This window comes from Macaca mulatta, chromosome 1 (assembly GCF_049350105.2).
Source record: "Macaca mulatta isolate MMU2019108-1 chromosome 1, T2T-MMU8v2.0, whole genome shotgun sequence".
In the NCBI taxonomy this organism is placed as follows: Eukaryota; Metazoa; Chordata; class Mammalia; order Primates; family Cercopithecidae; genus Macaca; species Macaca mulatta.
In genome coordinates this window covers 175,962,512-175,982,401 of record NC_133406.1, presented here as the reverse complement: position 1 = coordinate 175,982,401, position 19,890 = coordinate 175,962,512, and the positions used below count along the sequence as shown (strand labels likewise).

The window sequence follows — 19,890 nt, the reverse complement described above, 5'->3', positions numbered from 1 at the left end:
ACATACCAGATGTTTTTTATTTTTCCTCTGAGTTGACGTGTGATTGATTTGAGTTTACCAAAGATAATTTTCCCCCAGATAACATAAAATATAGCAAAGCTGAGATTTGACCCATGCACCTCTGCTCTGCCATGTGCCAGGCACATACTAGGCATTCGTGATCTATGTTGTCACCAAACCACAGTATACTCACAGTACAGTAAAACAGGTATTCTCTTTTTCACTGTTGAAAAGACTTAGGGTTCAAAACAGTTAATAACTAAGAATCATGACATAACTGGCCAACTGAGAAGAAGGGGAACCAATGGGAATAAAGTCAAGGCTAGAAGTCTGCAGTCCCTAGATTTCAAATGATAGCACTCGTGTTTGTGTTCCTCCCTTAAATTCCATCCTCGAGAGTTCTGCCTGACCATGAGATCAGAAGAGCAGGCTGGACTAAGTGGTCTCTTCTGGGATACCTCCCAGCAGTGCTGACAATTTGGATAGAGCCAGTGATATTGATCCAAGAAGGCAGGATTTTATATTTCTTCGTTTTTATTTTATCTTTGAGGTTTTGTTCGTTTTTATACGAAAAAGTATGTTTAAAATTTTCGTATTTTTAAGAAATGCTTTACTGAAACGCTAATGTGTACATACCTCTTTTAAGTTCTGTGTGAGCAGGCTACTGCTGGTGAAAATTAGGTCACTGTTTTGAAATTTAAGACAGTAAAGTACAATAGTTTTCTTGATGAAAAAGAAACTCAAGCCTAGATTTTTTGTTTCCTTTGCATAATCTCTCAAAGCTACAGTTTCCAATATGGCAGCCACTAGCCACATGTAGCTATTGGGCACTTTAAATATGGCTCGTCCAAATTGAGGTATATGGTAAGTGTGAAGTTCATACTTAATTTTTATATTGATGACATGTTAAAACTATAATGCTATTGTGGATATACTGGATTCTATAAGCACATTATTAAAATTAATTTAATACTACTTTTTGCCTTTTTTTTTTTTTATCTTTACTTTGACAGGAAGTTTTGCTCTTGTCACCCAGGCTGGAGTACAGTGGTGCGATCTTGCCTCACTGCCACCTCCGTCTCCTGAGTTCAGGTGATTCTCCTGCCTCAGCCCCCTGATTAGCTGGGATTACAGATGCGTGCCACCACGCCCAGCTAATTTTTGTATTTTTAGTAAAGATGGGGTTTCACCATGTTGGCCAGGCTGGTCTTGACTCCTCACCTCAGGTGATCCTCCTGCCTTGGCCTCCCAAAGTGCTGGGATTACAGGCACCACGGTGCCCAGCCACTCTTTGCTTTTCTTAATGTGGCTACTGGAAAATTTTAAATTACATCTGTGGATTGCATTGTATTTCAGTTGGACAGCAAGCACTGTCTCATAGAGATTATTCAGATAATGTAGTTTATGAACTTAATTATTTATATACGATTAACAAGCAGACCATAGGCCAGTGTCTGACTTTCACTGGGAGATCTTGCCACCCTTCCTCACCTGGATGGTAAGGCCCCAGGACAAGGTGGAGAGGTAATCAGGGGCATCTTAGTTAGGATCAGTTGGCAATGAAAATGAACCAAGGTAATTAAAATACAATAAAAAGGGAATGGGAAATATAGGAAGCAGTGGCAAAGTTTCCATTTGATTTCATTGATGTGGGGGTTTAGAGGCCAGGTCTTAAATATATGTCACCTTTGTTCAAGTGAGCTAATGGAAGGACATCATCTTTCTTGGTACACAAAGAGACAAAGAAAAATTTTTTAAGAGTAAATAATCTAAGGCAATTAAATATGTATATGTGTGTATAAATAAGCATGTCTACCTCCTAGACACAAAGCTTTGGGTTCTGTATCTTGATTCTTTCTCTTTGTGCTCACCTCATCTTACTGCACTAGCTTTTCTAAAATGCCAGTCTCTGTCACTACAAAAGAGACCCACTGCCCAAGCCACCTCTCCTTCTCTTTACTCTAGCCCCATGGCGACTCTTCTGTCTCTGAAGTGAATGTATGCCTTTGACACTTCTTATATTATTGTGTTATTCTTACATTGTTATTTTTCTCTATTTTCCTTATCCTTTGTCATTCCAATTGGACCCTAACTTCTTTGAGTTCAGGAACTACCCTGTCTCTTTTTGGCATGTCCTTGCATGGAGGGCCTGTAAAAGAATATATACATGAATCCACAGCATGCTGCTTGGCACTTTTCGAGCCTTCGGTTGTCTTTGCTTTGGTTAATTAATATAATAATAATCTCCCAGGGTAGCCAGTGAAGATACCATCAGAATTAAATGAGACATAACATTGTTTAATGTTTTCCGGGAATGGCAGACTAGGTAATTCTAACCCAACCAACTAAGGACAACTATTTAATAAAATTCCTGGATTGAAACATAATCCTGGATTACAATCTTGTAAAGCATCAGAGCTAACATAATATAGAGGAATTACTGGGCAAAAATCTCAGAGAAAATAATAACCTAGAGGAGAGAGCCAACACTCAAAGCCACTTTTGCGATGCACATATCTACCAATCCAGAAGAAACAGCTGTGAAATTAAACAGTGCTTTAAGTAGCTACTGCAGGCAAGGAAGAGAAGCAAAAATCAAATCCAGGGTCCACAAAAGGTAGAGACTCTAATATATTTTACCCCCAGTCCCACATACATATATGCTTTTAGCAGAGATTCTAAAAGATTACATCTTTAGCGGAAGGCCTGAAGTTAAATCAGGCCTTGACTTGGGGTTCCTATCATCTGAGTGGTTTGGGGAACTTCAAGCATTAGCCTTTAAAATAGGATTGGTTGAAGTCACACAGTGCTTAGGTCAGTATCCTGGCTCCTAATTGGGAACTGTTTCCAACACCCCACCTGCTACATCTTGCAGTGTGGCACCAGACAGGATGAAACAGCAATCCTCTCTATAGAAAGATCCCCCATCTTCTTAGGCCTCAAGCTATTTCTACAGATTAGTTTTTAAGTACAATGTCCAGCACAATCAGAGATCACCAGGCTACCAGGAGACAAGACATGACGTGTGAGAACTAACAAAAGGAGTAGAAGATGCCCTGTGTGTTTAAATGAGATAGGACACATGATCATGCTTTCTAAAGCTTTTAAAAATACTGTAAGGTTGAATGGTAGAACATTCATTGTGAGAATTTTTATCTTAGAGAACTAGGATTTTCCTGTTAGATCAGACCAATAATGAAACATGTATACATTAGCTACTATATTTCTAGAAGCTTTTATGTCAAGTTTGCTGCCACCATCTGAGTAATTTTTATTTGATTTTTGCATTGATTTCACTGTTCCATCTTTCTTAAATACTACTAATATGAATAATAGCTAATACTCATTTGCTTTACAAATATTAACTCATTGAATTCTCACCATATTTCTATAAGATTGCTGCTATTATCTTCCCCGCTATGCAAATGAGAGAAACACACACAGCTAGGAAATGGCTTTAATCCAGACTGGCTTCATGTGTGTCGTAAGCTGTCCCCTCATTCCTCATAGATATTATATGTGGATCTCAGGTAGTTTGAAGAATTTCTACTCCCAGCACTTGTGTCTATTGGTGCATGTCTTTACCTGTTCATTTTTAGGACCGTAAGCTCCCTGAAGGGAGAGAATGTGGCCCTTTTCCTTTTTAGCTCTTCTCAGCACAGGGCTCTTTGTTTCCTGGTGGAAGATACTAAGCCGCCACCGGGAGCGGTGGCTCATGCCTGTAATCCCAGCACTTTGGGAGGCCGAGGCGGGCGGATCACGAGGTCAGGAGATCGAGACCATCCTGGCTAACGTGGTGAAACCCTGTCTCTACTAAAAATACAAAAATTAGCCGGGCGTGGTGGTGGGCACCTGTAGTCCCGGCTACTCGGGAGGCTGAGGCAGGAGAATGGTGGGAGCCCAGGAGGCAGAGTTTGCAGTGAGCTGAGATCAAGCCACTGCACTCCAGCCAGGGTGACAGAGCGAGACTCTGTCTGAAAAATATATATATATATGTATGTGTATACATATATACACATACATATATATATGAAGCCACCATAGCTGACGGATTGGCAGAGCCCGAGCGATGCTTTTGTTCAGCATGAGATAGAGTCTCTGCATTCTCAGACCTGCTTTGTTTGCTTCTCTTTCAGAAAGTCCCACCGTCATGCTGTCTGCTGGCAGCTTTTCCTCCCCCTATGAGCACCTCAGCCAGCCAGAGACAAAGCGCATGGTAGAGCACTACACTGCCTATCTCAGCGACAACACCCGCCTCATTGCTAACCCAGGCCTTAAAGTAAGTGCTGGTGGGAGCTCCATTTCTGGTGTCCCCCTCCACCGGCCCAGCAGGGGGTGCTGGCAGTGAACCTTTGAAGTAGGAAGCCCAGCTCTGCATCTGTGCGTCTCAGCTGGAGAGCTGCAGGGTGTGGCCCAGGGGAGGCTGGTCAGCAGTGACCCTTCTGATGGATTAAGAAGCCCCGTAGGCCACGTGGAGAATCTGTTACAGGCCTTAGAAGCACTGGGGGTTTCCAGTGATGTTACAGGGATGTGATTTAGAGACCAGTGAAACTTTCCCAGCCCTGTTTTACCCAGGGGAAGAAGTAAAGTGCCCCTGCTGTCTCTTGAGATAAATATAAAGTTTAAGGAACAAAGCTTTAGGGTTAGTGTGTATATGTGTGTCTACTAATGACTCGCTATAGGATTTTTCTTCTTAAACTCAGAAAGCCTAGCTGGGGTGAACAATTGAGTGATCACGCATCCGCTGACTGTATTTCTGCAAGCTTTTGTTTTCACCAAGTTTGGCTGCATCCATCTGCTGTGGAAAGATTTTTTAAAAGTAATTGGGCTTGGCTTCTCTGCAGCAGAGCTTCGGGAAGCCCTGCCAGCAGCCCACTCTCTTTTCATGTGAGTTTTAAAGGATCCCTGCTATGTCTTCCTTTGTTTCCCAGTTCTCTGTCAGAAATGAAGTAATGGCTACCAGCCACGTCACAGATGAATGGATGACACAAATGGAAATGAGTAGCCTGAACACTTACATTGTCCGCCGTTACATAGCAACGCCCAATGGCGTCCTCAGAATTTATCCTGGTTCCCTCATGGACAAAGCATTTGATCCCACTAGGAGACAATGGTGAGTTTTAGGGGCTTCCATTATCAAAGGTTCTCCCCCAAATCCTGGAGAGACATGGTAAGTACCTACAATAAAGCAACTTCAGGCCATTAAACTAAAGAAGATACTTTCGTGGTGGTGAAAAATGTTTCTGAATAGTGTTTTCAGTGCAGCATTAACAACAGCTTTGTGGGCTTTTTCTATCTACAGTGTTTTTATCTCTTCATTGAAATTTTGAGCCTGAAATTCTTTATGCTTGGCCATTTTAATTCCCAGTGGTTTGTTTGATTCCTACCTTATGCAAAATGTGTCCCTAGTGGATAGACTTCATTTTACTACACATGATTTTGGAGTCAAGTTACAGCTTAGGTATGACCTGTGAAAAATGAACACACAAATTCAAAAACATTCTTTTACTTCTAGACTTTATTTTGACTTTAATTTTCAAAAGCAAAAGCTAGCAATGTGCTACAGCATAGCAGGGGAGTCAATGGGACATAAGAACAGAAAGTCTACCTCGTCTCTAAAACATCTCTACCTGGTAAACTTAGCACTTTGGAAGGCCAAGGCAGGTGGATTGCTTGAGCCTAGTTCAAAACCAGCCTGGTAGCATAGCAAAACCTCATCTCTACCAAAAAAAATACAAAAATTAATTGGATGTGGTGGTACACACCTGTAGTCCCAGCTACTCAGAAGGCTGAGGTGGGAGGATTTCTTATGCCTAGGAGTTTGAGGCTTCAGTGAGCCAAGATCACACCACTGCACTCCAGCCTGGGCGACAGAATGAGACCCTGTTAAAAAAAAAAAAAAACCAAACAAACAAAAAAAAACTATACTACAGATCTTAGTAAATGCCCAGATATATACTGGGTTCAGTGTCTCTTTTTAAAGTAAGAAGGAATTTCAGATTCTCTTTACTTTTTGTGTTGATACTACAGCAGATACAAAAGATGAGAATCTTTTTGTATTTCAGTGTAACCCAAACGAAATTCATTATAAATATTTTTAGACTTACAAGCTCACTTTTCTTTGAAATTTACAGAATAGAGGTGCATACTGTAAAATAACATGACTTTCTTTTGTCTCCATTAGGTATCTCCATGCAGTAGCTAATCCAGGGTTGATTTCTTTGACTGGTCCTTATTTAGATGTTGGAGGAGCTGGTTATGTCGTGACAATCAGTCACACAATTCATTCATCCAGGTAATATTTTAATTAACCTTATAGTCATTTCTTAAATCTATCAAGGATGTTTTGGAACTCTGAATAGAAGAGTACTGACATCAAGGCTTAGAGGCAGAAGCATGACCTTTAAAGTGAGGCAAGCTGGGATTTGAACATCTTCTCTCTCTGTCACCTTCAATTCCATAGCTGTCTCCTGACGTCTGTAAAATGGGAATGATACCTACCTCACAAGGTTGTCATGTAAAATGAGTCAGTGAAAGACTGTTAGCCCTGCTCTTGGCAGCCATGATGATGTTTATGAAGAAGAAAAGATGTTGGAGTCTAAAGAGCAGTTTGAAGAGATATCCACTTTAAAATGGTGAAAGAAATATCAATAGAGGCCTGACAATTATGATTGCCAGAGAGTGTTTCCCAAGAAAAAGAGGATTGTTAATGAAGAAAAACAGGCTGGGTTCATTTGCTCACACTTGTAATCCCAGCACCTTGAGAGGCTGAGGTGGGTGGATCACTTGAGACCAGGAGTTCCGGACCAGCCTGGGCAACATAGCGAGACCCTGGCTCTACAAAAAATAAAATAATTAATCAGGCATGATGGGGCATACTTGTATTCCTAGTAACTCAGGAGGCTGAGGCTGGAGGCTTGCTTGAGCCCCCAGAGTTCGAGGCTGCACTCTAGCCTGGGTGACAGTATGAGATCCTGTCTCAAAAAAAAAAAAAAAGAGAAAAAGTACCAAGACATCAAACTTATTGCCTCTTGTATTTGAGTCTAATTCTTTAGAATTTTAAATAAGTTGTTTATTTGGTTTTCTTCTTTAAAAAAATAATTGTCCTTGAAACTATCTCTTGAAAAATTAAAAGGCTTTTTGAAAATTGATTTTCCCAGAATGTTATATCAATATCACTGTAAATCTATTTAGAGTGCTTTATGTTTCCTGCTTTTAAGGTTTCAGTATTTAAGCTCCAGATGTCAGTGAAATGTTTGGTGGGGAGGCAAGTCACACACATTGTTTTAATCCCTTCATTATACAAATAGCTATTTTTTCCTAGCAACCAAGAAAGACCATATTTTGACTGGTACCTGTAATGATGCCTTAACATTTATAGGAGGCAGATTTTCTTGCTTAAGTTCATGCTTTTCACTGGTGCTCATTACGTCAAATGATTGACATTCAGTAAAATTCCTCTAACGGAAGTTCATTGGGAGCAAGAATTGGGAGGCCGTAGGTGTGGAATTTCAGTATCATGGCCTGTGTCTCTGTGGAAAACGGGGCCCTGCAGCCAGCCAAATGTTGACTCCTTTGTAGGGTATGGTATCTGTCTGACTCTTGTCAGCTTCTCCCATCATATAAGATTTCATATGCAAACAAGTAAACACTTACTTAGAACACATCCCTCGGTGTTTTCATTAACAGACCATGTGTGAAGCACACGCCTACTGATGTCTAAATACAGTGATTTGTCATCCCTCCCATATATTCTAATGGGTTGAGAAAAAGTAAACAAAGGCTGTTTCTTTTGAGGGGACCACAGTCACCTTGGTCTTTGATTACAATGAAATGGGCCAGAACTGGGCTCTTAAAGACGTTGTTACAGTACAGGGAATCAAAACCCAGGTGTGTCTTAGTCTTTGGTTGACCCAGCTGGCTCCCCTCACCTGGCAGCTTATTATCAAGAGCCATTTGCTTTTCTATCTAGATGTATTATTTTTGTTCAGGAGGGCAAGGGCAGGGGCAGATGTTCATGCTTGTGTATGCATGTTTACATACTTTTGTTGGGATTCAAATGGGTGGAAGAATTTTGATTTGGTTTGTTTACAAATATTTATCATGTTGGTCCAAGTGAATCACAACTTGGAAATATGATGGACTTTCAAGTTAGAAAAACCCAGGTTCAGGCCAGGTGTGGTGGCTCACGCCTGTAATCCCAGCACACTGGGAGGCCGAGGTGAGCAGATCATGAGGTCAGGAGTTCAAGACCAGACTGACCAACATGGTGAAACCCCATCTTTACTAAAAATACAAAAATTAGCTAGGCATGGAGGTGCGTGCCTGTAATCCTAGCTACTTAGGAAACTGAGGCAGGAGAATCGCTTGAACCCGGGAGGTGAAGGTTACAGGGAGCCGAGATCGTGCCACTGCACTCCAGCCTGGGCGACAGAGTGAGACTCCATCTCAAAAAATAAAAATAAAAAAATTAAGAAAAAAGAAAAACCCAGGTTCAGCCACATGCAGTGGCACATGCTTATAATCCCAGCTACTCTGGAGGCTGAGGCACGAGACTCACTTGAACCTGGGAGGCAGAGGTTGCAGTGAGCCAAGAATGTGCCACTGCACTCCAACCTGGGCAACAGAAAAACCCAGGTTCAAATCCCTCATTTGGTTACTTTTACATCATGGGTTGAACCTACACAAGTTTAACTAGAATATAATAAGAGCAAGAAACGACAGTTGAAATCCTGGATTCTGCCTCCTGAGTCACTTGGTGAGCGAGTATATTCCCCAGAATAAGTGTCTGCTCTTGCCCTGCATAATATGAAATCCCATGCACCTGGTTGTTTGGATATTTTGCTTAGCAGAGTGTGATTTTACTATTTAGAGCTGTGTATTTTTCAATCAACAGAGTTTAAAATGCAAGTCAACTACCTCTTATGGTGCTCAAGCAGAGCAACTGTGACTTTGATGGATACGTGGATAGATAGGCTTTGCAAAGGTTTTTTTCAAATGATTACTAATGATGTTGGCCTTGGGTGCCAGCTTGAGAACTTCATCCCTCCTAACATATGGTTCTACTCCCAAAAAGTAGATTTTCCGTTTACTGTTTGCATGACTATAAACAAATTTCTTTTCGCCTTTGTTTCCCCACTTAAGAAAGTGAGATATTAGAGCCTACCTCAAATGATTATTTTTAAAGATTAAATTAAATAATATATGTCAATCTCCTAGAACAGTGCCTGGTATCTGGTAAGGGCTCAATAAATGTTAAGCACTTTTATAATAATGTTTTGTGATCTCTTTGACCTCATATGTAAAACAGAGGCCGTAATACCTGCATTGAACTGATAGGATGAGAATTAGAGATGATACATGTCAAATGCTTACTACTGTACTTAAAAGGTCGAGTCCCAAATAAATGACAGTTATTTTCATCATGCTATTTTTGCTTTAAACTTCTGACATTTTAGCAGGTCAGAAGAGAAAGCCTAAGCTAATATTCAGCTTGTCATGAAGCGGTCCCATGCACTCAATTTTCAGTGGTTTGGCTGAGAATTAGAGGCATTTTCTAATTCAACACTCACTTATCAGTTACTCATAGTAAGCTTTCTTGTGATTCTTTCACATAGATTTTTAGTGCCCTGAGAATCTGGGTTTGCATTCTTTGGAGAAGGGTGGTGCTGCTAGAGATGAAGTACAATCGTTGAGTAAAGGACGGGTTAGATGTGTCTTTGGCTGTGAAAATCTCATGGAAGTATTGCAAACAGTCTGGTCTGTTGTACTTAGACATGTAGATTTGGTGTGATTTCTTTTTTCCAGTATCTTTATGAGTTGCTATGGTAACAGTGTACCCATCTGAAATGCAGGTGAAAATATGAATCCTAGACTTACATAGGCAATATACATGCTGTTGCCTTAGCATGTTTATCATTTTGAAGCAGATGGCAGTTATACAAGAGAAGTTTAGAAATAAAATTACCTTATACCAAAACACCTAAGTGCTATTTTTCACCGAGGTAGCTGTAGTGTTGTAGAAAGAGCCAGTTGTGGGTACTGGTCTCTATACCATAAATAAAAGGTGATCTGACCTATCTTATGTGTTTTTGCCATTGTAAGCTTAATCTTGTATTTATAAAATGGGAACTATGATTCCTTTATGGCTTTTTCATGGATAGTTAAATAGTGTAAAGTTGCTTGGAAACTCTTGAATGCTCTGCAGATCTAAGAAGGCAGTTTAACTTCATGGTATGTGCTTTGGAGTTGAAGACACTAAGTTTAAATCCCTGCTTCCACTGGCCCATTGTTGTGTTTCTGTAGTCCCAGCTACTTGAGACTGGGGCAGGAGGATCATTTGAGCCCCCAGGAGCTTGAATCTAGCCTGGGCAATATAGCAAGATCCCATCTCTTACAAAAATAATAAATACATTTCTGCTTCTACTAGTTATTCACTGTATGACCTTGGCCAAATACCTAATTTCCCCAAGCTTCAGTTCTCTGGAAATTATAATGCCTTGTAAGATTGCTATGAGAAACAATTATAATTTTTGTGATTTTTCTTTGGATATTTTCTTTATAAAGAGATTAGGCAGGTGGGTGATGCTAAATGGTAGGCTCTTAGAAAGTCCTATGTTGGGTAAACTGCAGATTCTCAGCCATAAGAGTGTGGGGAGTTCGTTAGTCAGGTAGCACATGCCCTCCCAGTTAGCCATGAGCATAGATTAAAAAGAGCTAAGGTTCCAAGTGAGAAGTTCACACTTCTGACACACCCAGCAATTTATTGAAGTACATTTTCTCTGAAAGAGTAATAACTTTATTGTTAACCCTTGCCTGAGGGTTCAACTTCACTGTTTAGTTTTCTTTAACTTAGCTTCTTTTTTTTAGGTGTTCACTGTAAATACACCATCTCATTTAATTCCAATGACAGCCTTATAAATAGGTACCATTTTCAGATGAGAAAACTGAAGCTTAGAAAGGTGAAACAGCATTCCATAAGCCACATGTATAGAAACCAACAGGGCCAAGATTTGACTTCAGATCTGCTGATTCCAGAGCCAAACAAGTTAGCGCTGTGTTTTACTGCCCAATTTTCTCTTCCTTGGCTGTTGAGAGTAGCAGGGTGGAATGGAGAAAGCACTGGCCTATGGAGCAGGACAGTCTTGTTCTAGGATATGAGCTGTGCTCTGAGTAGAGTCAACCTTAATGTTGGGGAAAGAAAACTAGGCTAGCCATTGTTACTCCTAAGTTTTGTATGACCTTACACCAGTCAGTTAACCTTTGTGAGACCTCAGTTTTCTTATCTAAAAAATGAAGTAAATAATAAGGGTGCAAGGGGAATTTTTTTTATCTAGAGGTTTGTTGCAAGTAGCCGTAGTAGTCATGCATCCAGCCTCCCTCCTGATGCCTCTGCACCCATATTTTTGTCAGTCGAGCCACTCTCTGAACATCGTATTTCACAGCTGCTCAGGTTTTGGGCCACTCTTATTTAGACAGTCCTACATTAAGTCTCAAATTTTTTTCTCATAAAATTTCCATGTTGTGTTAAATCAGTCACTTAGTTGATCATTTTTGTAGGTGGGAGAAGTAGGGAGGAACAGTGGGAAGGTATTTCTAATACCAAACAATGTCCCTGGGACTGAACATAACTTTTATCTTTAAATAAGCCATGCCTATTGTTCTCATTGATCTTTTTCATATAAAGTACACAGCTGTCTTCTGGGCATACTGTGGCTGTGATGGGCATTGACTTCACACTCAGATACTTCTACAAAGTTCTGATGGACCTGTTACCAGTCTGTAACCAAGATGGTGGCAACAAAATAAGGTAAGCGCTTTAGGGATGCTATTTCCTTTCTAGCTGCAGAAATTTAAAAATAGATGTCAGGTATCTCTAGTTCAATGGGAACAGCATAGCTATGGTCAGGACTAGAAATTGAATTCATGGCCTGGGTGTTCTGTTAAGAAAGTTTTTGTTCTTTTTCTCTTCTTTCGTTTTTCTGAGATACATACTGTTTATTATTTAAACAGACAGATTCAGCACACAACAAGAAAAGTAACTGTAGCATGGAATGCACCAAAAGCTCGTTTCCCTGGAAGTCAGTAATTAGAGGCTTCCCATATCTTTGGTACTAGAAAGACCAGAAGGGACTCTTGGGTAGGACTTTTGATGTTAACTTTGTCATTAAACCAAAGTCTTTGTGACATTTTCAGCTGCTTAGACTGTTCCTTTTACATTTCCCCAGAAAGAGACCATGGAACCAAAAGTCTCTGCCTCTGGATTTCAAAAGAACATGTCTGATCAAAGCAAGGGCATTCCCTTGATTGAATGCAGGCTGCTTTTAAAAATAGATTTCTTAGTTCCATCTCATGGTTCACGCTTCGTGTCATTGGCCCTTATGGGGAAATGCAGAATTCCTGGCAAATTGATATCACTAATGTAAAGTAAAATAAAGCAAAATATAGTCTTGATTAAAGCAGTTCTAGCTTCATTTATTGTTTCTATCAAATGTAGATCAAATATAGTAGTCCCCCTCTTATCTTTGGTCTCGCTTTGTGAGGGTTCAGAACCACAGCATAATACAATAAGATATTTTTATAGAGACAGACCACATTCATATAACTTTTATTACTGTTATAATTGTTCTATTTTATTATTAGCTAATGTTATTAATCTCTTACTGGGCCTAATTTATAAATTGAACTATCATAGGTAAATATATATAGGGAAAAAAACCATATATATAAGGTTCGGTACTATCGGCACTTTCAGGCATCCATTGGGGTCTTGGAACATATCTTCCACAGATAAGGGAGAAGGACTACTGTATATTTTTATACATCACCTGCATGTTGTTATTTTATGTGTATTTATTATTGAAAGAAGAAATTATATGCTTTACTTCAAATCTGTAGGTAGAAGTACTCAAGTCTACTTCCTTTAGGATCTGCTTCCCTGGAAAAAAGAACAAACTTCCCATTCATATATCTTTGCAAAAGGTCTGAGTCCATCTTACTTGGGCTGTGTGGGCACATTCTGTATAAACTATGTATGTAAGTGACCCACAACTTCAAAAATCATATACCCGTCTACCTGCCTGCCGGCTTACCTTCGTTTTTCCAATGAGTATTTATTGAGAACCTGGGATAAATGCAGTTTGTTTCAGGGCTAGCAAGATAAATGCTCTCTGGATACGTTTAAAAAAGGACAGCTGACATGAATGAGGGGCATGACTTGTTTTGGTACAGGTGCTTCATAATGGAGGACAGGGGTTATCTGGTGGCGCACCCAACTCTCATCGATCCTAAAGGACATGCACCTGTGGAGCAGCAGCACATCACCCACAAGGTATTTGTCACAAAGCTGAGCAGCTCAGTTCTCCAACCATCTGCAGCTCGCTACATGGCGTATGTCTTCTGTTCTCTTTGTCCTTGGTAGGAGCCCCTGGTAGCAAATGATATCCTCAACCACCCCAACTTTGTAAAGAAAAACCTGTGCAACAGCTTCAGTGACAGAACGGTCCAGAGGTTTTATAAATTCAACACCAGCCTTGCGGTAAGTTGATCTGATTCCTTAATACTCTCATTTTTCCATCCCATTATGGAACATGAACTGGAATCATGGCTAATGTCTGTTTCATTGCCTCCGAATTACAGAATGACAGGAGGAGACAGGACCTTAGTTCCAGTTCCCAGTTTGGTGATTGGGAGATATAAAGCTCAGAGTAGAAAAGTGAATGTTTTAAGGTCTCACAGTTGGTATTTTGTTTTGGTTTTGTTTGTTTAAAGACTTACCCAATCTAAACCCTTTGAAATATCTGCTGAAGTTGGTTCCCACACTCTTGTATAAATATATGTGGCACCATGTGTTTCTCTCTTCCTGTCTTCTAGGGATCACTAGGTCTCCTTAAATTCCCAAGGCCAAGTTAGGTCAGTTCTTGATCATTTGCCCTATGAGATGGGAACTCTCATATAAATCATCTGAAAATAATGTCTTTTATTAGCTTAGAGTATTCGGTATAATTTGAGTTGCTGCAAATTTACCTGGTTATGGTTAAAGATCTTAAGGACATTCTCATTAATTTATAAATAATCCTACTTGGGAGAAAGCTAAATGGGGAATGATAGAACATTCAAAAAGCTACTTACAGGAAGTAGGTTTTTTATTTAGAATAGGCATTTATGTCAGTCATAAAGTGTGTAATTAATTTTTAAAATGTACTGGGTTAAATTAAAAATCCTAAACTGAGTCTCAAAAACTCTATTGCAGAAAGCAATTATCTGGTGGAAAAGAGTAGTTTAAAAAATGAATATGTTAATAGAATAGTGTGTTCAAAGCAAGGGAAGTCATTATTATCCTGTTCAGACCCCATACCATTTTGAGAAGCACTCTCTTTAAAGGAGACATTGACAAATGAGACTGCCAAGTAAGGTTGTCATGGGAAAGTCTGACTTATTTTGTGTATCTTCTGTCATTTATGCAATGGTTTCTGGAGTCTTCAGCACACAATGCCAGGATACTCAGGTAGATACTTCTCAGAAGGCACATTTGAATAATTTAATAGCTGAAGTTATTCCCAAATGGAATTAGAGCATTCCTGAGTACTGGGGCTGTCAGGACTCCAAGATTGTGATACTGCTTATATTCTAGAGGTGGGAATTTCTCCAGACAGTGAGAAATTCATGTAGACCTCTAAAAACCCATTCAATGCTATGATTCTCAGAACTAAGCTCATCCTCACCAAGCATCTGTACAGGATGAATGGCATGGAAACAAGCTTGAGGTGAAATAATTTGCCTAGTGTATCTGACATACATGCGGAAAAATGATTACACGCAATACATGCGGAAAAATGATTACACGCAACTCTACAATACCACTTTGGAATCTTTGATTTTGTAATATGGTAAACAAAATTGACAGTTCAAGAAACTTGCCATCACATTTTATTTTTATGGAGTGAAGAAAAGGGATACTTGATTTAGTTGGATTATTTAAATATTCTAGAAGCAGAAATTTGCCTCTTAGAGAGGTTTGATTTTTAAATAATTTTATTATTCTAAAAGGAAAAAGTTCATCACCCAAAAAAAGGGAAATGCATGATTTATGGTTAATTAGGTTTGCATGTGAATAAATTTTAACTATTCCTTCCCTGAAAATTGTCTTTTTGAAGTATTGCTTCAAACTATTGCTTCTTGAAGTATTCATTTTCCTGGTATACTATTATATGTTAAGAAAAAGCAGATTTTAATAACAGCTATGAAATTTATATTTGTGTAAGCACAGATAAAAGAATACATAGTATATACACAGCCGTTCAATGGGAGTTATCTCTGATTATGAATAATTTTTATTTTCTAAATTTTTCACAGTGACTATATATTTTTTAACAGTGACTTTTGTAATCGGAAACATTTTGTTTTAAGCTACTTTCCATGGGGTAGTTGAAGAGCTGTTTTCACCAAAGTAGGGCTGAGTCTTTGCATTGCTGTCTGTCATTTCTGACACCTTGATTGTTCTGTAGGGGGATTTGACGAACCTTGTGCATGGCAGCCACTGTTCCAAATACAGACTAGCAAGGATCCCAGGAACCAATGCGTTTGTTGGCATTGTCAATGAAACCTGCGACTCTCTTGCCTTCTGTGCCTGCAGCATGGTGGACCGGCTCTGTCTCAACTGTCACCGGTAAAAATGCAGTGGGTCATATTCTGTGTTCACCACGCTGTTTAATATTTCAACTGATGTCAGGAATTTTGAAGTGCAAAATAAACAGAAAGTGCTGGTGTGTGTCCTGAAGAAAAGTCACAATTACAAAGGCACTTAGAGCTGTGCCGTTTGCAGCATCCTTGTCCAAAGAACAATGGATTAAGGCCATTTATGTATTTAACCTTTGGCTGTAAATTCCTTTTTACTATCCTTTTAAACTAGCTCAGAGCTTCATTATTTTGCTTCCCCAGTACATGTACAACATAGTTTGCCATTGTCCTTCTGCATAGTAACTTTCTTTTTGCTCTTCAGAATGGAACAAAACGAATGTGAATGTCCTTGTGAGTGCCCTCTAGAGGTCAATGAGTGCACTGGCAACCTCACCAATGCAGAGAACCGGTAAAATAAATAATAATAATAATAATAATACATATGTAATACTGTGAGTCTCTTATAGATTTGTTTTGAGTTAGGGCATATAAAGATGATTCATTCTAATGATGGAACTGTTCAGTGAGCCAGAATTCAAGCTCAGTAGTGCCATAAAATGCTGTCTGTTTTGAGGTTTAAATTTAACTGCTGTAAAAGTATTCAGTGTATGTGCTACATACAAAAAAATGTGAGAATGTTTCAAGCATTTACTAAGTGTCTACCATGTGTTGAGTACTTTATGTATATTAAGTTACTTAGTGTTTTAATTAACCCTGTGATAAATATGCAAGTGTTTTTCACATACGTATGATGTGTTCACACATAATAACAGCATTATTTATTTATATCAGTGACAGATTTTAACACCAGGAAAATAAATTGTGATAAACCCCTTCTCTAGAAATTAAGAGCGTCAAGTATGTTTGTATTGTACGTGTATTTTTGTTTGTTGAGACATGGTCTCGCTCTGTTGCTTAGGATGGAGTGCAGTGGCGCAATCATGGCTCACTGCAACCTCTACCTCCAAAGCTCAAGCAATCCTCCCACCTTTCTATATCCCTTGTAGCTGGGACTATAGGCGTGTGATTCCCAAGCCTGTCTAAATTTTGTTGTTGTAATAGTACTTTTTATAGAGACAAGGTCTCATCATGTTGCCTAGGCTATTTGTATTATTTCTTTTGTACATGAAGGTAAATAAATTGAAGCTCAGTGTTGTTAAGTAATTGATCCAAGGTTACACTAAGTGGCAAAGCCAGGATTCAAGCCCAAATCTGTCTGACTGCTTTAAGGACCAGGAGCATGAGTTTGGAATGTGGGCAGTGGTGTTCTTAACCTCCAGACTTACCTCCTGCACAGAAACCCAAGCTGCGAGGTCCACCAGGAGCCGGTGACATACACAGCTATTGACCCTGGCCTGCAAGATGCTCTTCACCAGTGTGTCAACAGCAGGTGCAGTCAGAGGCTGGAAAGCGGGTAAGCAGAATCTAGTAAAGAATAGAGGTTTTCGGCCGGGCGCAGTGGCTCAAGCCTGTAATCCCAACACTTTGGGAGGCCAAGACAGGCGGATCACGAGGTCAGGAGATCGAGACCATCCTGGTTAACACGGTGAAACCCCGTCTCTACTAAAAAATACAAAAAAACTAGCCGGCCGAGGTGGCGGACGCCTGTAGTCCCAGCTACTCGGGAGGCTGAGGCAGGAGAATGGCGTGAACCCGGGAGGCGGAGCTTGCAGTGAGCTGAGATCCGGCCACTGCACTCCAGCCTGGGTGACAGCGCGAGACTCCGTCTCAAAAAAAAAAAAAAAAAAAAAAGAATAGAGGTTTTCCAGCTAATTATTATTCCCACTCTTCCTGTTTTAAAAAGGTGTATCAGTTTTTCAGATCTGAAACTGATTTCCATAAGCCTTTATCCACCAGGTTAAATGTTGTCTCGTTCCCACTTATTATCCCTATTTTGCATGGGTACCATATGTTAGTAGCCTCATCTGTGAGTGGGAGTTTTTCTTGAAATAAAAGAAGAGTGGAGGGCCATGGCATGAAGCAGCAGGGCAAGGGAGGAGGAACCTGTGAGGTCCAGAAGCAGAGCCCGGTGGTCAAGGCTCTAGGTGTGATATTTTGGAGATCATTTATTTTCCTTTCTTAGGAAACACATCTGCTTCATGATAGTTTTGGGAACTAAAAACTAGATGTTCCCCACTCTCCCCCAACTCCTCAGGTGGGATTAGGAGTTTGGGACTAGACATTATGGAAATAGTGGCTGTGGTAGACTAAGTGAAGGGAAGTTGGTTATTAGCTTATTGTAGCTGTAGGTTGCCATTTTATTAAACAGTGTTTCGATGAATAGCTTACTCTAATTTGGGTGTGTATTTTAGCAAAGGAATTGTGGCATCAAACTGATTAATTTGGAATGTTACACAGTAGCCCCAAGTCAATTAGGTTTAGGAAACGCTGACACTGCATATATTCTCTTGAGACAGTCACAATGCATGTAATACACTAAAGGCTCTGAGAAAGTGGCAGTGAGGAAACCTGTGGTAACTGGCCAAGTATTTCCAAACTTATTGGACTTTCTTTTTATTTTTTTAAATGACCCCACACTTGGGGGATGTTAGGCCAGAGTCTGACAAACATTGGGGTCATTTCTGTTTGGTCTTGTAAGATGATTTTGAATAGCCCTATGATGTGTGGATGTCATTGTTTAATTCACAGACAGCAGTTTTATTTCTCTCCTTTCCAAGCTGTTAAGAGGCATAAAACAGTTATTCCCCTGGCAGTCTATTGCTATTCTCATTTTATAAGGGAAGGAAACTAAAGCTTAAGAAATTCACAGCACTAGTAAGTAATGGAGAGTCTGAGAACTGTCTGATGCCCACGCTTAAGCGCTGTCCCCTGCTTTATAGAAGACTAAGTGTTGTCTTTCTGGCAGGGACTGTTTTGGGGTGCTGGATTGTGAATGGTGCATGGTGGACAGTGATGGAAAGACTCACCTGGACAAATCCTACTGTGCTCCCCAGAAAGAATGCTTCGGGGGGATTGTGGGAGCCAAAAGTCCCTACGTTGATGACATGGGAGCAATAGGTATGTTTGTTGGATACCCCAACAATTTGATTCTTGAATATACAATTTCTTGCCTATATACTAGGACATCTTAAAATAATCCTCTCCCCAACTTCCCTGATTCCTTTGCTGGTAGTCTTTAGTTACAAAACCAAGGCAGATAATTACCTTCAGAACTGGCTAAATATTCTGTGCAGAGAGAGTGAGTGGCCATCTGTCCTGCCAAATTTTGCAAGCCTGGAATTCCTTCCCATAAAGCTTGTTCTAAGAACTGTCAGGCCTGGTTTCTGCATGGCCGAACTCTGGAGTCTGTTTGGCTATGCACGCCAGCTGGCAGAAGCACAGGGCCATGTACGGGGTGACCACTGTATGTCTAGTGCCTGCTGAAACCTTCACTCACAACTTTTGCAAGGTGAAGTCTTATAGCTACAAATCAGTATTTGGGGCCTTGGAGTCAACAGAGTCAACAGAAGCCAGAGCTACCCAGTGTAGCTGGGACAACTTAGGATGAAGAACAGGGACACCATGGGGTGGAGAGCCCCCGGGATCAGTCTCCAAGACCTCAGAAATACTGCCAAGATTATATCGCTCACCTGAGATTATTTTCAGTCTTTCCAGAATTAGCACCTAATTCTTAGATGGCAGTAGAGTCAAATATTTAAATCCGTAGTTAATACCTTGATTTTTAACATCACTTACATCAGCCTGTATAGAAGAAAAGCTCATATGTGAGGAAGGATTTTGAGCTTGTATGTTACTACTGAACTAGGTGAGGGTGCATACGTGAAAGTGACTTGGCTCCGAGACATCACTTTATATGCTCACCTGCAGTTTCCTATCTGGAAAGCACAAATGGCCTTTTAAAGGAAACCCATAAGCTTCGAAACTTGGTCTGGTTAGCACATATTTATTGGACCTGGTGCCTTTTGTTTCAGTGGTTACTCTGTGCTAGGTGACTTTTCCTCTTTTCCAAGAGTAACTCATACCCCAGGGAGCTAGGACTCTGTTGGTGTTGGGTGCTGCCTATATAAGCAATTCTTCTGGTCTGCTCACTCTTCCCAGCAGTCCTTGCCATTTGTTTTGCTTCTCTGCCTAGGAACCAACACTGGAGAACAAGGAATTAAACGAAGCCTCTGCTCCCATGTTCCCATGCCTCGTGTTTGAGGAACTCAAAGCCTAACTAAGCATCTGTTTATCTTCCCCCAGCCCCCTTCC

The 19,890-nt window shown here is 40.2% G+C and overlaps 1 protein-coding gene across 4 annotated transcripts in view; it reads left to right on the top strand.

The window, feature by feature from the left end:
* Window positions 1-19,890, top strand: part of CACHD1 (cache domain containing 1) — a 226,820-nt gene that overhangs the window by 193,222 nt on the left and 13,708 nt on the right. For all 4 annotated transcript variants that reach the window (XM_028832884.2, XM_015141703.3, XM_077954745.1 and 1 more), the window contains 10 exons: window positions 4,137-4,279; window positions 4,932-5,113; window positions 6,185-6,295; window positions 11,687-11,809; window positions 13,231-13,330; window positions 13,421-13,537; window positions 15,507-15,667; window positions 16,001-16,087; window positions 16,976-17,092; window positions 18,545-18,696. In XM_028832884.2, coding sequence (XP_028688717.1) covers window positions 4,137-4,279; window positions 4,932-5,113; window positions 6,185-6,295; window positions 11,687-11,809; window positions 13,231-13,330; window positions 13,421-13,537; window positions 15,507-15,667; window positions 16,001-16,087; window positions 16,976-17,092; window positions 18,545-18,696 — 1,293 coding nt within the window. The remainder of the gene's footprint in view (window positions 1-4,136; window positions 4,280-4,931; window positions 5,114-6,184; window positions 6,296-11,686; window positions 11,810-13,230; window positions 13,331-13,420; window positions 13,538-15,506; window positions 15,668-16,000; window positions 16,088-16,975; window positions 17,093-18,544; window positions 18,697-19,890) is intronic.